Below are 14,033 nucleotides of genomic sequence, written 5' to 3' on the forward strand. Positions count from 1 at the left end.
TTTATAATAGTGGACAAGTAAAGTGGGACGGGAGTAAACAAACAACATTTTTTTAAGAAATTATTATTATTTATTGCAAGAAATGCATCCCCATCTACACACTTTTTGCCTACGCCTGGAACTTTTTTTCTTCTTTTTGAGAATGAGAAGATTATATCATAAGGTTACATAATTTAGATGTTGATTGGTAACTAACAAACTACTTAATTGAAGTTTTATTTCAAAATAGGTTTGATTCATTTTTAATTTTTAATATTATATATTTTTTGGAACTGGTATCTAAGTTTTCACTTAGCCAGATAACCTCTCCAAAACAAAATTAGGAGAAGTGGAGTTATTACACGGTACGGGATCATTAGTCCCTTATACATTGAGAAATTTTAGATGGTCCACTTCGGGGACCCTGGTATTATCAGGTGAAACAGGGCCCCAAGGATCGGATCAGCCCAAACAGTTTTCCGGATCAGGCCAGGTTGATCTTATACCAATTCTTTAGGTTGGGCGGAGTTGGAAGAAACAAGATCCAAGTTCAAGCCCATACTTGGGCCTAAAACCCCAATCCATTATGAATATCAAAAGTCCACTTAGCCTGCCTTCTGTGGTCGTATATATTCACTTGGCTAGGGTTTAGTTTCCTTCCATTCATCACAGCTAGAAGGAGAGCAGCGAAGGCGGAGTCCCTAGGCTTGAGGCGACTCATCTCTGAGTTAACAAATCCAAAATGGTTTGCTCTCTCATATATACAAACATATATCTACATATCTATACAGATCTAACTGTTACTTTCTGTGTTTTTTTCTGTTCTGATCTTCTGTGTATATTAGTGTCCGTGGATTCTTTACACTCTTTTACCTGTAATGATACATTAGGATTTGTGAAAATGTCAGGCCACTGCTTTAGGACTCTTCAGATCTCGTTTTCTTGACAAGTTTCATAAAGTTTATTTCTTTGTTACTAATCATACCATCATATATGTGTGTTTATGTGTGTCCGTGTGTAAAAGACCCGAGGGATGATTATTGAAACTTTATATCACTTCATGTTTTATTCTGTTAACAGTGCTAATGGGATTTTTCTATTTGATTATTATTATTATTATTATTATTATTATTATTATTATTATTATTTATTTATTTATTTTTTTGTCTAAATGTTCGTCAGATTCCTACTAAGCTCTCAGTATTCACTCCAGTGAAAGGTTTTTTGGAAAATGTTTTGTAGATAAATCAGGAAATTTCTTATTTAAATTCTGTGATAAAGAATATATATATATATATATATATATATATTGATAAGCAATTCTGTGATAAAGAAAGTAAAATTCAGAAAGACTAAATAGACATCTGATTGATGAAGTGAAAAGGGGTAGGCTAACGTGTTTATTTGATGGGCATCTGGGAACTGTTAGTGATACGTTTTATCGTGGATATTTTATGAACTAAATCTTAAAATACATCATCTGATCCAGATGATGAATGTATTAGTGTGTTTTTACCTAATCTTTCTTCTTCAACCTAATTAATCAAGTACCATGCATTCTTTGCATTATTTGTCCCATTATATTTTTTATTGGTACAAGTCTATTAAAACCCAATTCTATGATTTCATCTCAAGTAAGATGAAAGTAGGAATCAACAAATGTAATTGAATGGAAGATTGAGAAGTCGTGTGACTTGACTTCTTTTTCCTCACTTTCTCATGAAAACATGTAAAATAAACAAATCCTTTTAAGTGATAATTTACATCAATACTTGTTCCTGTTACCTTGTTATGGAGATAATGGTACAATAGATGGTATTATACAATTTAATTGTCAACCATTCTAAGAAACAATTGTTAGAAGGTTCGGGTTCACCATTTTATTAGATGGGTACCTTCGTCATATTCTCTGTATGTATGTGCTGTTTGTGAACTTGTTAAGCATGTCATACTCACGAGTCATTTTGTTGTTTGACGCTTTCTGAATTTCATGTGACTTCCCATGAACATGTTTTGTCTCTCATGTGACTTGGCGTACTTGTAGTATAATAGCCCTAAATGGAATAGTTTCCCTTCTGTTTTAAGAATGCAAGGTTAATTGGCATGCATAAATTCAAGATACTAATTTTTAGGCAAATAGTGTTTAAATGAAGATTTTGAATTTGTATTATACATTCTGCATTTCTGGGATCAACGCATATGGTCATACAATCTCTGTTTCTGTACATGTTGGATATAACTATGACACAAACATATTTGATGTGTCAAAAACTACAAATATAGTTTTTTTACTGCATTCCACTATTTGAGCCATCCACTGCCTGGTCAAACTATAATCCAAAAAACCAGATAGTTATCGACAGAATATATACATGATTCTTGCTGTTGAATTTCTTTTATTCTGATGCATGGCAGGCTCGCGGCCTCAAGAAACATTTGAAGCGGCTCAATGCCCCAAAACATTGGATGCTTGACAAGCTTGGTGGTGCATTTGTGAGTAAAATTATATCAAACCATCTGTCTTTTTTTTTTTTCGTTTTGTTTTTGTTCCTGAAATGCTCACAAATCAGTAGAATTTTTACTTTGATTATTTGTTACAAATTTTCTGGTGTGCAGGCTCCAAAGCCATCATCTGGACCCCATAAATCAAGGGAATGCTTGCCCTTGATTCTTATCCTGCGAAACAGACTGAAATATGCTCTCACATACCGTGAAGTTATTTCCATCTTGATGCAACGCCATGTTCTTGTTGATGGGAAGGTTAGGACAGATAAGACATACCCTGCTGGTTTCATGGGTATGTACATTTCTACCAACATTACAAGCTTTTATAGCTTGCTTTTTTATTTTTTATTTTTTTATTTTATTTTATTTTTTTAGGTAGAGTTGAGATCAGAAATGGAAATACAGATTTTTTTTTTTAATTTTATTATTTTTAAATTTTTATATTTAATAAACGAAAAAATTAAAACCACATATTGCGGAGTTGAAGTAGTGAGTTGGATCTAGAGGTGTAATCTCACAAAGAGATGCCACATTGGAACTATATTGCGTTTTTAAGCTAGGCTTTGTTTTATAAGTAGGGAATAGCCAACAAAAGTTTCCACTGCAGGAGACTTGGGAAAGCTTCTCTCTCCTATTGTAGAAACTACTCAGAATGATACATGTGACATAGACAGTTAACTACTCAGAATGATACATGTGACATAGACAGTTAGGTCTAGGATTCGTGTTAGGCACAGCTTTTGTTCTCCCTAGTATGCTTGTATGAATTTCTTTGTTTAAAAATTGAATTTTCTGTGTCACCAGATGTCGTATCAATTCCCAAGACAAATGAAAACTTCCGTCTCCTCTATGACACAAAGGGTCGATTCCGGCTCCACTCCATCAGGGATGAAGAGGCCAAGGTCTGTTCCTTTGCATAATATATCGTAGGTTTCATCTGTGGTTGTATTCTATACTTGGATGTCTATTATACATCATAAACTGTTATTTTCTGATTTCTTAGTTCTTGTATGATGGAAATACTGGAATTGAATTAGAACCTAATTATAATGATCAATTTTTTTTTTTCCTTTCTCATGTTCCATTATGAGACCTGTTAGATGATGGGGTGTTCATGCTTTTATTCGTATCTGATGCTTTCGATTTTTTTTCTCCTTCACAGTTCAAGCTTTGCAAAGTCCGATCTGTTCGGTTTGGGCAGAAAGGTATCCCATATATTAACACCTATGATGGACGGACTATCCGCTACCCTGATCCACTTATCAAGGCCAATGACACAATCAAACTGGACCTGGAGTCCAACAAGATCACCGACTTCATCAAGTTTGATGTTGGGAATGTTGTCATGGTTACTGGGGGAAGGAACAGAGGTCGTGTTGGGGTCATCAAAAACAGGGAGAAACACAAGGGAAGCTTTGAGACCATCCATGTCCAGGATGCCACTGGTCATGAGTTTGCTACCCGCTTAGGTAATGTGTACACCATTGGGAAAGGTACAAAGCCTTGGGTGTCTCTTCCTAAGGGCAAGGGTATCAAGCTGTCCATCATTGAGGAGGCTCGGAAGAGGCTTGCTGCCCAAGGTGCTACTACTGCATAAATTTTAATAATTGAACCTTGCTCAGGTATTTGCTTATAGGAGTTTGATCTGCAGGACCTTGTGTGCAGGTCCTTCTATGATTAGCTATCGTAGAAATTATGTTCTATTTTCATTCCTCAGTACAATTTTGAACTAAGTTTTGTTGTTGGAAATTTGAAAAAAAACTATTTATGTTGGTTGATTTTGGAGAAATGTTAGACAATGTTGCCCAGCTTTATCATCCAGGTTATTTATTCATTTATGCAATGTTGCCCAGCTTTATCATCCAGGTTATTTATTCATTTATGCTATGGTCTGTAATTGTTAATATTTTCTGCTCTGGCAAGCTCAATGTGTTTTTTTTACATAATCCCTAGAATCTTAAAAGGGCAGGCTTATATGTATGTTATCACTGGGAGATATCATTTATATACAAGAACACCAGAAGTGTGTTCGTTTGTATTACATGTGAATCATACGAAACAAAGGGAGCTGCCTTGGGTATGCTGTATTTGAAAAAAATAAAACAAAATTGCACAAAATTCATGTTAAAAAATGTCACAATGTTTTGATAGAAGCATTGATCAGACATGAAATTGTTCTAAGTGAATATCCGTGTGCTTCAGAGGCTCGTACTCCTCCCCAATGTACACCTCAAGATGATCTGCCAAGGTGGACTTGTCGATACTCTCTTGGTGATATGATTTGCAGACAAAATAAATGATTGTTTGGATGACAAGTCCACATGAAAACAACACTACTAGTATCAAGCAGCAGAGAAATTCATAACCTAGTTTACTACTTGGAGGCACCGGTACCCCATCTGCGCAAATCACGGCCATTGCCTCCTGAATCGAGATCAAAGAGAGACTGAACATTGTATAGAAAGTTGCAGCAACCATTGTCTTACCGTCAACCAATTTCTTGCTCTTGATCATGGCGTGAAGCCCTTGACAATCTTCCATTACCGAAACTACGTTTGCCAAATGCCAAACAGTGCTTATGTATATTAACCCCAATAGATAGAAGATGAAGAAAACAAAAAAGACCATCCTTGCAATATCATAAAAAAAAGTTGTGCAGAAGGCCAACATTAGCACAGCAATGAAGTTGTAAACGCATATAATGACAGAGCTCCATACAAAAGTGAGCATGAGTCTCTTCCAAACCTTAGGTACCACTCTCATCACCTTCCTGAAGTTGATTTCTTTGCCTGTGTAAATACATGCTATGGTATAAACTACTGCAGATGTAGAAAGGAGGGAAAAGATGAGGAGGATGATGTAGTAGACAATTGTGAAGGTGAAAAAGGCAGTGTATCCGGATGCAAGGATGTCGTATAGCTTGTTATATCTAGGAGTCCCCATTTGGGTGTGGAGCAACCTGATTTCATTGATGAAGATCTCTCCATACATAGACTCAGAAATTACAATGTGGCCTAAGAAGATGAGGGAGAGAGGAAGAACAAGAGCTAGGGTTATCTGGGCGAAAATTTTTCTCCGTGAGATGATTATATTGGCAGATTCTTTTATGATGCCAAAGAACCCCAGAAACTGTACCTCCTCTTGTTCCCTGTCCATGGTTTCCGTTGAAAAAATGGCAGGGAGAGAGGAGGCAGACCGGGGGCTCGAAGATGACCCCTCACAGGATTTCTAGGGACTAATATCTCTTCCATGATTAGCAGCATGGGAATGTTTTATGTTATCCATAATGTAGCACCGAATTCTTCTACATATCGAATGAGTGGTAGAGTTTGCATACTTGTTTTGTGGAGGAGATCATGTATGAGAATTAGTTAAAGCTGAATTTGTAATGCAGGCAATAACAACATAAAAGGTTTGCTAAAAATAGGGTGACCACTTGTATGATATGTATGGACACCAAAATAGCTTCCCTTTTTTAAAGAGAGGAGGATGGGTTATTTCTTAATTAATGGTTAACAACGAATTGAGAACTAGGCAGTGGTAATGGTAAACATTCTCCCAGAAAGAGAGATGCACAAGGCTTTTCAGGAGAACCTCTTTCCCTTTTTTTTTTTTTTTTTTTTTTGAAGCAAACGAAGTTCTTAGTTTTAATGGGCAGACACTGGGTGTTGCATATTGAATTGAAGCATTTAGCCATGACAGAGTACTGATTGTGATTAAGAACAAAGTAATATCAATTTCGAGGTTATTTCATGAGCTTTTTAAATAGACCTTGGGAAAGACAAATTGGAGACAAACCTCAACTTTTGGAATTGTTTTGCACAAAGTGATTGCTTTCAGACTCGAATATGCATTATCAGAATTTCATAATAGTGATGAAAAGAATTTAGAGAGACCAAATCTTGATTAGCCACACACCACACCTAAATATAACTTTTAACAACAGTCTTGATGTGCGGAACACACATAAAACAACTGGTTTGGTTAAGAGGGTGAGAGTTGGTGAGATTCAAGTAAGGAAGTTGGTAACACAACACCAAAAATGGTTACAGAGCACATGCTTCAACCTTCTACCACTAATATTACCACTAGTAGTAATGCCAAGAAACTTGCTTCAGCTTGATAATACTATTTTTGTTTGATGCAATTAAATTTTAAGCAGCAATTTATTTTTTTAATTTTTTTTAATTTTTTATTTTTGGCCTAATAGCTAAGCTGACACTATACTTTAATTGAACTCATCACATCACTATTGGGCCAAGTGTATGCTTCAACCAACCTACTACTTCCAGTAGTGTACTGATAAGAAGATTAAGCAAAGCATTAAGCTGACATTAATTTATTAATAAACTAATAAACTACTAATTACATCATTGATGGATTTTGAAGAGAGAGAGAGAGAGAGAGAGAGAGAGGTAGACACAAACACAAAGGCACTGAAAGAAAAGCCAACCAACCGTTTGACCATAGGGCCCATCAGCCTTCCTCAAATGCTATAGAAATGAGCATCTTTGGTATGAGGAATAAGTGGAGAAAGCAAACTCCAAAGCAACTCTGCCTGCTCAATGTCCATTTCTGTGTTTCTGTATTATATAATTCAGTTGTCCCCACTATTTCTGTATGCAAAATATGTCCTTATAAAACAAAATTGATCTAATGGTATAGTTTTAACTTTAGGTTTAAAATGAGTAATTTTTATGATTATCATAGACTTGGACATACTCGTGAATATTATTAAACTTGATCAAGGAGCTGATTATTGGTGTATTGGAACTATCCCACTAAAAGATATAGACTATTCTCTTTGATTTCTTATTGTTGAGGGGCCATTTACGTTTGAACCAAAGTGTAAATGCTGTGTATGAAGTTTTTTTTTCCCCCATCTCCATGAATGTTGCTTTCTGCTATGTTGGATGCTTCTTGTTGTTTAGTGTTTGCAGCATTAGTTTATTAGGGCATGAGTGAGTGAGAAAATATAAAAAGAAGTAAAGACTGTGGAAGAGCAATGTTGTAGATGGGAAGGTGGAAGGGTTGGCTCTGCATCAACTTCAAAATATCACCTCTCTTTCCATCAAAAGGCATACTAGTGAAGGTTACTTCATGCCTCAGAAACAAGGCCAAAGGTATGATTTACGTCCACACGCACACTCACACACACACACACACACACAAAAAAAGAAGAAGAAAATGGTCAAATGTAGTGCATGAATTAATAATGTATTTTAAAGTGTGTTTCTTCTAAATTGTAGTGGTAATGATGGCAGAGAATAGGCAGGGGCTGGTGAGTCTTTACAAGGACATGGAAGCTTGTGCAGGATATGCAGATTTACAAGTGATGTGGGAGATGATTCATTCTTCATGTCCTCCAAATACCCATAAGAAGAGAAGCAGCAAGAGGCCTTCTCAATGGAGATTCTGTTTTAGGCCAACTTAAACTTTTTCTGTTCCTTTTCAAATTATCTGAATTTAGATGGGTTTGATACACATCTTCTTCTTCTTCTTCCTTTTTTTTTTTTTTTTTTTTTTTTTGTGTCATTCTTCTGGCTTCAACTAAAGAGGTCTCACTTCCCATCTATATTCCTCCTCTATAATGCAGTAAATATAAGCAGCTGAGTGTATATACTATTCTATAGATTTCTCTGATTCATTAAGTTAATACTCTCTATGCAGTCTTCATTGAAAACTAAATCCCAATTTCCCTACTTTCAGGTGTAACGATACATTGCAATCAATGATGTTTATGTTGCATTTGGAAGGACCAAATTGGCCCCTTGGAACTAGAATTGGAGAAAATTTTCAATTTATACTTTGAACTTAAATTTCCACCAATTTCAAATCAAAGGCGTCAATTCTTAGACGATTTTACTTCCCTATCAAAAATCCAAAATCCAAATTGTAAAAGTAATGCCAAGTTGATTCTTGAGATAAAAACCTATATATGGTTGATGATTGATGAAATTTTATGAGTGTCGTCCCCAGGCGTTTATAGCATCATATCTCTCCCATCAAGTAGTCACGACAGAGAATAGCTTCCAGCTATAATCCATGAAAGCAATATTGTTAAAAGCCTTGTCTAATGTGACAATTATTTTGTTTTCAGCAGAACAAACTTCATATTTCTGGGTACAAGCCCATTGTTATTATCGTTACAATAGTACATGCATTCTCTACATAACAATGACAACTGATCCTAGGTTTATTCTCATAATAATAATACACACATTTTCTACATAACACCACCTCTTATCTTATGCCGCAAAGAACACAGGCTGGTAAAGAAATAAAACAAACAGTGAAAAGCTTCAAAATGCTCCATCTCCCTCATGTAGGAGCATCTGATCAAAGTGCCACACTCCTGTAGATGCAACCACCAATTAGTCATAGCGCCAATAGCTAAAATAAATTTAATATGCATCTATATATATATATATATATGTATATATGTATGTACATATATATATGAGGGGAAAGGTTTGACTTTAAATTTGATTCGTACCGTGTCCTTTTCCAACAAGTCTCAATTGCGTGACATAATCTGCGATTTTCTTAATGGCATCTACCTAGCGAAGGGTAAATATAGCAACAGTTAAAAGCCATAAAAGATTATTATCCACTTGATCGAGGATGACAAAATTCAATTCATGTGTTTTCCAGCTTCCATGTGTTGTCTGTTACCTCTAGGCCCTAGTCACTTTTTGAAGAACATATTTTACTTTTAACTTCGTTCAAACGATAAAAACAATAAATAAATAAATGTGTTTTTTCATTGAATGTGTATTTTTGGAACTAAAATGTTTCAGAATGTGACAATATCAAGCCAAGAAGCACATATTTTAAGTGGAATTTGTATCACAAAGCCTCTTCAAATGCTCTTTTCTAGTGCAAACCAAAATAAAGCATTTAACCAAGACTTGGGAAAGATGATGTTCTTAGTTTACCTGCTCAGTTAAGAATTCAGTCTCGATAAAATCTGCCATTTGAGGATCGTTATTCTGACAGGCCACCTATTGTCCATCAAACCGAACATGTCAAACCACAAATTAATACATTTGATAAGGGATGCAAATTCATCAAACTATAGTTGATTGAATAAATGTTTGGATCATCACACTAGTGAATATTTCTCCATTTCAGAGAATGAAATCAAAATAAAGAAATCAGGTATAGAGGGAAAAGATGTTTTACTTTGTGCAAGCACAGAAGCTTTTCATTTGTCAACTTCTCCAACGACAATGCTAGTTCCATTGCTACATCAAGAGATCATAAACAATCAGATCGAGCTAGTTATGCAATCATTAGTGGAAATCACTGTTAAAAAGTTTAAACCAAAGCACAAACATGCCGTTTGGTAGTAATTGAATTTGAGATTTAACCAAGACATAATGTGATAATAGATTACTAGAGATCGGATTTTGGATTAATTAAAACACACTAAAGAAAAAAGATGAGCACAAACCATATGTAACACTCGGGCATCTATCTACCTCTAGTATGTAACCTTACAGAATTTAGAAGATAATGACTAAACTTACCATACAATGCATCACCCTTCTCAACATGATCAAATTCTGAAGGGGGCATCAGTATTGAGTGTAGCTTCACTCTTCCTCCTCGTTTGTTCTTTTAAATAGTCATCCGAAAAAAAGAAAAAAGAGAAAAAGAAAAGATATGATGTTTAACTCAAAGACAAGTAATTATATAAAAATAAATGTTGTGAGGTAAAAAAGAGAAAAGGGGAACATATGATATTTGGGAAATACCTGGTATTCCATAAATTTCTCAGCATGTTCTCTTTCTTCTTCACTTGACTCTTTGAAAAATCTGAATGCAAAGAGATTAGATTATAAATCAACTCATAGAAATTACTTTAAAAATAAATAAATAAAGGATGGTTTGGGGTTGTTTTGTGATTACTTGGCAAGGCCCTTGAGAGCAACATTGTCTCTGTCAAAGTAGGCATACAAGGAGTGATACACATACGACACATTGTACTCCACACTGCAATTCAACAAAGAAACACAGTTTTAGAGAAAATCAAGACTACTCATGTTCATAAAAAAGAACCTGAATACCTACGGGCATACATACTGTTTTCTCAAAGAATCCGAACACTTAAATACATACCATATTGCAGTAGAAAACAAATAGTGAAATGTATAGAATTGGAGCTTGACATAAATGAAACTCTGAAAATCAAATAATTCTAATGTTTTTTCACATTTTTTCAGAATGTTTATTTTTAAGAAATTCTATCAAAAGAAGTTTTCCAAATTATTTTAAAAACAAATGGTTCATTCATAAAAAAAAAAAAAAAAATAAAAAACTGAAAAAAAGAAAGAAAAAGCAATTGGCTCATTCACAATCCAATTTTGTAAGACAACTGTGAAAAATGAAACGAGAGCTTCTTCACAGTCCTATTTTGTGATATTTATCTATTGTTTCAAAATTAAAGTTAAATTAGTAATTTATATATGTAACTTCATGTATGTAGCTCACTGCCATGATAAAAGTTTTAAATGCTTCCTAGTCTTGCTTTCTCCTATTGGCTTGGAGTCTTCACTCCCAAATTCCAAGTAGCAATGCTGATGGGACCCATCAGCCCCATCTTCTGTTCGGCATTGGGAGTTCGACTATTTCATCACTCAGTCAATAAGGAAATAGGGCTCACGTGATAATTCATACTTATCATCATGTTTGACTCGTTGTTGGAGGTTAAGCTCAAGGAACCTGAATTTTTTACCTCGCTTATGCAATAATTTACATTGTACATCATTATCATTATTTTATGGCGGTACGATTCGCCATGAAACTATTACATTGTGATGTAGTGTGTTGCACTAGCTATACAAGACCAAGACCGAGGCATAGGATGAAGGCATAGGATCAGGGAATCCTGATATCAGTTCAAGACTAGCTCCTTAAATAAACAAATCAAAACTGAGTTTGTCAAACTTGAGTAACAGAGGACTTACTCTTTTGATTTGTGAACACGTCTAATATGTTTCCTTTTATAAGTTAAAAATATATATTTTAATTTATTAATAAAAATGTATTAAAATCTGAAAAATTAAAAAATTTATTAAAACAATATGTTTTATGACTCCATTAGTACTTAGTAGCACAACCTGATTTACTAACTTTTAACTCTATTCATTAGCGATCCTAGGCTGAGTTCCAAAAACAAGAGAACTATAGTTGAATATCTTCTTTAAGGGTGAAGTGCTTAAAAAAAAACACACCTAATGTGCAAATATTCCTGGTGTTAAATAATCCCCTGTATTCTTAAAATTTAATAAATATGGACATTTTATCAATTTAAAAACTAAAATGTCCTTTTAAGACAAAGACAAAAAAAAAAAAAAAAAAAAAAAATGATTATTAAGGATTTTTTGGAATTTTTATAAAAAAATTGTCAAAATTGACCTTTTGTAGATATTTTTAAACATTAAGAATTTCCATAAGACATAAAGTTTTTTATATAGAAGGGTTTTTATTGCACTTTACGTATCAGATCCCAAGATAGCTGCTTAAAATTTTCATAAAACATAAAATTAGCTTAAAATTACAATGAATAATTAAAAAATGATTATTATACTTTGTTACAGTGAATTGTTAAATCTACTTATTTTAATTGGTCCATCTAATATAATAAATAAAGAAAAAAATAGAACCCTCCACTTATTTATATTTGTATTATGTATAAATAATCAATCGTAAACTTTCAGTTAGGTAATTCACAATAACAAATCCGTACAAATATCACTACTCAAATTTGAAATATGAAAAAGAACTCACTTGATCTGCTCGTTGACTCCTGCTTCACACTCATCTGCGTAGTTTTGACGAGCAAGCGAATGTTGGGGAGAGATTGGCACCACAAAGGCCTCTTTCTTCACCTCTTCAAATGGCTGAAACACCACCCCGGTCAGCGGCGAATTCACATAATCTTTCAGTGAAGCCGAAACCACCAACCCGTTACCTAGTCTTTTTGGCACAATCCCCAGACCAAAGGAAGAAGAAGATGATAATGAGTTCCTTGGACAAGGTAAAACAGAGGATGAGCTCAACAAGTGCCCAAGACTAGCCCCTCCTTGCATTGTAGGAAGAGAAACAGCTGACAATGCTTTCACAAACATTGTTATATATATATATATATATATATATATATGAATGAGATAGAAGGGTTAGAAAAATGGAGATTGAATTGAGCAAAATGATGAAGAAAATGGTAATGGAGGTTTGAGCCTGTCAGGTCTGTGAGGGCTAGTAGTTGGAATTAGAGCTATAGATATAGAGGTGGCCAAAAAGTCTGGGTGGCACACGATTCATTATGAACCGTTGGATGATCGCAACGTTGACGGTCCAGATTGATCAGTGTGTACTGGCGTGTGGCGACCTCGTGTCTATCCGAATCTTGTGGAAATATCCGAGTGCACGTCACCATCAAAAAGGTATCCCGTGACTAGGGTCTCTTTTCACACTAGAGATTTACATATATACTCCCCCCATTAATCAATGGACAGCTCTTAATGTTCAAGGGTATTTTAGTAACTAGATACAATTTATGGTGTTCACATCAGGACAAACCCACTTTTGTATAATTCATTTTGAATGGTAAATTAGAACCAAATTAGCTATAAAGATTTTCTAAAATTGATACTAGATCAAATATTGATTGATTCCTTAAACTCAATCAATAGTAGTATTACATCGTCACTGTGCCCAGGTTGAAAGGCAAGAAAGCACGGGTAATACTTGGGTCCTCTTATAAGACAGATGAATTTTATCCTTTTAATTGATGTGATCTAATACAATTTAGATATATATTTAAAATTTTAGAAAGATGAATTTTATCCTTGCAACTGATGTGACCTAATACAATTTAGATATATGTTTAAAATTTTAGAAAGATGAATTTTATCCTTTCAACTGATGTGGCCTAATACAATTTAGATATATGTTTAAAATTTTAAAAATGATTATTATCCAATTTCTTACAGGTTAAATCCAAACTTTTTTTTTTTTCTCCGAATTTGTTGTATTCACAAATTTTTTTTTTTTTTTTTTTTTTTCATCAATGAGGAAAAGGGCAAAAAAAATAAATTATTAGCCCTATCAATTGATGGTGTTGGGAACTTGGGAGAGATCTAAAAGATAGATCTAACTGTGACAAAAAATAGATCTAATAGAAAAACTAACTCTGACAAGATATAAATATATTAGAAAAACTCCATTCAAATATAAGTTAACATCAAATTTTCATATAATATTTTAAGTTCCTATTTATTCTATATTTAACACTTGATATAATACATTCTTTAAATAAATTTAGAAAATTTTCAATTTCAAATGGAAATTGGGTATAGAAACAATAGTGATTCTTTTGGAAAGAAAAAATAAATAAATTTGGGATTCGGTTTAACCCAAAAGAAAATGGGTAATGATTATTTTTAGAAATTTTAAAATTTTAAATATGTGTCTAAATTGTATTGAGCCACATCAACTGGGAGGATGAACTTTATCCTCGAAGGGAGGGCCCAAGTATTGTC

General features: G+C 34.1%; 3 protein-coding genes across 3 annotated transcripts; 1 reads left to right on the forward strand and 2 right to left on the reverse strand.

The window, feature by feature from the left end:
• The first annotated feature begins 612 nt into the window (after positions 1-612).
• LOC132313347 (small ribosomal subunit protein eS4z) lies at positions 613-4,322 on the forward strand. Its single transcript, XM_059812075.1, has 5 exons — positions 613-724; positions 2,395-2,472; positions 2,596-2,776; positions 3,289-3,386; positions 3,647-4,322. Exons 1-5 carry the CDS (start codon positions 722-724, stop codon positions 4,079-4,081), a joined length of 795 nt encoding a protein of 264 aa, XP_059668058.1. The 5' UTR covers positions 613-721; the 3' UTR covers positions 4,082-4,322.
• A 322-nt stretch (positions 4,323-4,644) lies between these two features.
• Positions 4,645-5,640, reverse strand: LOC132314724 (uncharacterized). Its single transcript, XM_059813547.1, has one exon. The coding sequence runs from the start codon at positions 5,638-5,640 to the stop codon at positions 4,645-4,647; it is 996 nt and encodes a 331-aa protein (XP_059669530.1).
• A 2,929-nt stretch (positions 5,641-8,569) lies between these two features.
• On the reverse strand, positions 8,570-12,741 carry LOC132313348 (ferritin-3, chloroplastic-like). Its single transcript, XM_059812076.1, has 8 exons — positions 12,280-12,741; positions 10,399-10,482; positions 10,245-10,305; positions 10,017-10,104; positions 9,670-9,731; positions 9,423-9,488; positions 8,981-9,044; positions 8,570-8,839 (listed from the first exon to the last, which is right to left on the reverse strand). Exons 1-8 carry the CDS (start codon positions 12,618-12,620, stop codon positions 8,787-8,789), a joined length of 819 nt encoding a protein of 272 aa, XP_059668059.1. The 5' UTR covers positions 12,621-12,741; the 3' UTR covers positions 8,570-8,786.
• Between the last annotated feature and the right edge of the window lie 1,292 nt (positions 12,742-14,033).

The sequence above is a fragment of the Cornus florida genome, unplaced genomic scaffold (genome assembly GCF_030987335.1).
Source record: "Cornus florida cultivar Cherokee Brave unplaced genomic scaffold, ASM3098733v1 CherokeeBrave_3.0.0_Hap2_Chr06, whole genome shotgun sequence".
Classification (NCBI taxonomy): Eukaryota; Viridiplantae; Streptophyta; class Magnoliopsida; order Cornales; family Cornaceae; genus Cornus; species Cornus florida.

Excerpts from the sequence above, each read along its gene's own strand:
- LOC132313347 (XM_059812075.1), top strand. Across the intron at positions 2,777-3,288 it reads ATACCCTGCTGGTTTCATGG|ATGTCGTATCAATTCCCAAG; the intron begins GTATGTACATTT and ends CTGTGTCACCAG. Across the intron at positions 3,387-3,646 it reads TCAGGGATGAAGAGGCCAAG|TTCAAGCTTTGCAAAGTCCG; the intron begins GTCTGTTCCTTT and ends TCTCCTTCACAG.
- LOC132314724 (XM_059813547.1), bottom strand. The coding sequence starts at position 5,640 with ATGGACAGGGAACAAGAGGAGGTACAGTTTCTGGGGTTCTTTGGCATC.
- LOC132313348 (XM_059812076.1), bottom strand. The coding sequence starts at position 12,620 with ATGTTTGTGAAAGCATTGTCAGCTGTTTCTCTTCCTACAATGCAAGGA. Across the intron at positions 10,483-12,279 it reads GGAGTCAACGAGCAGATCAA|TGTGGAGTACAATGTGTCGT; the intron begins GTGAGTTCTTTT and ends GTTGAATTGCAG. Across the intron at positions 9,489-9,669 it reads AGCTTCTGTGCTTGCACAAA|GTGGCCTGTCAGAATAACGA; the intron begins GTAAAACATCTT and ends GATGGACAATAG.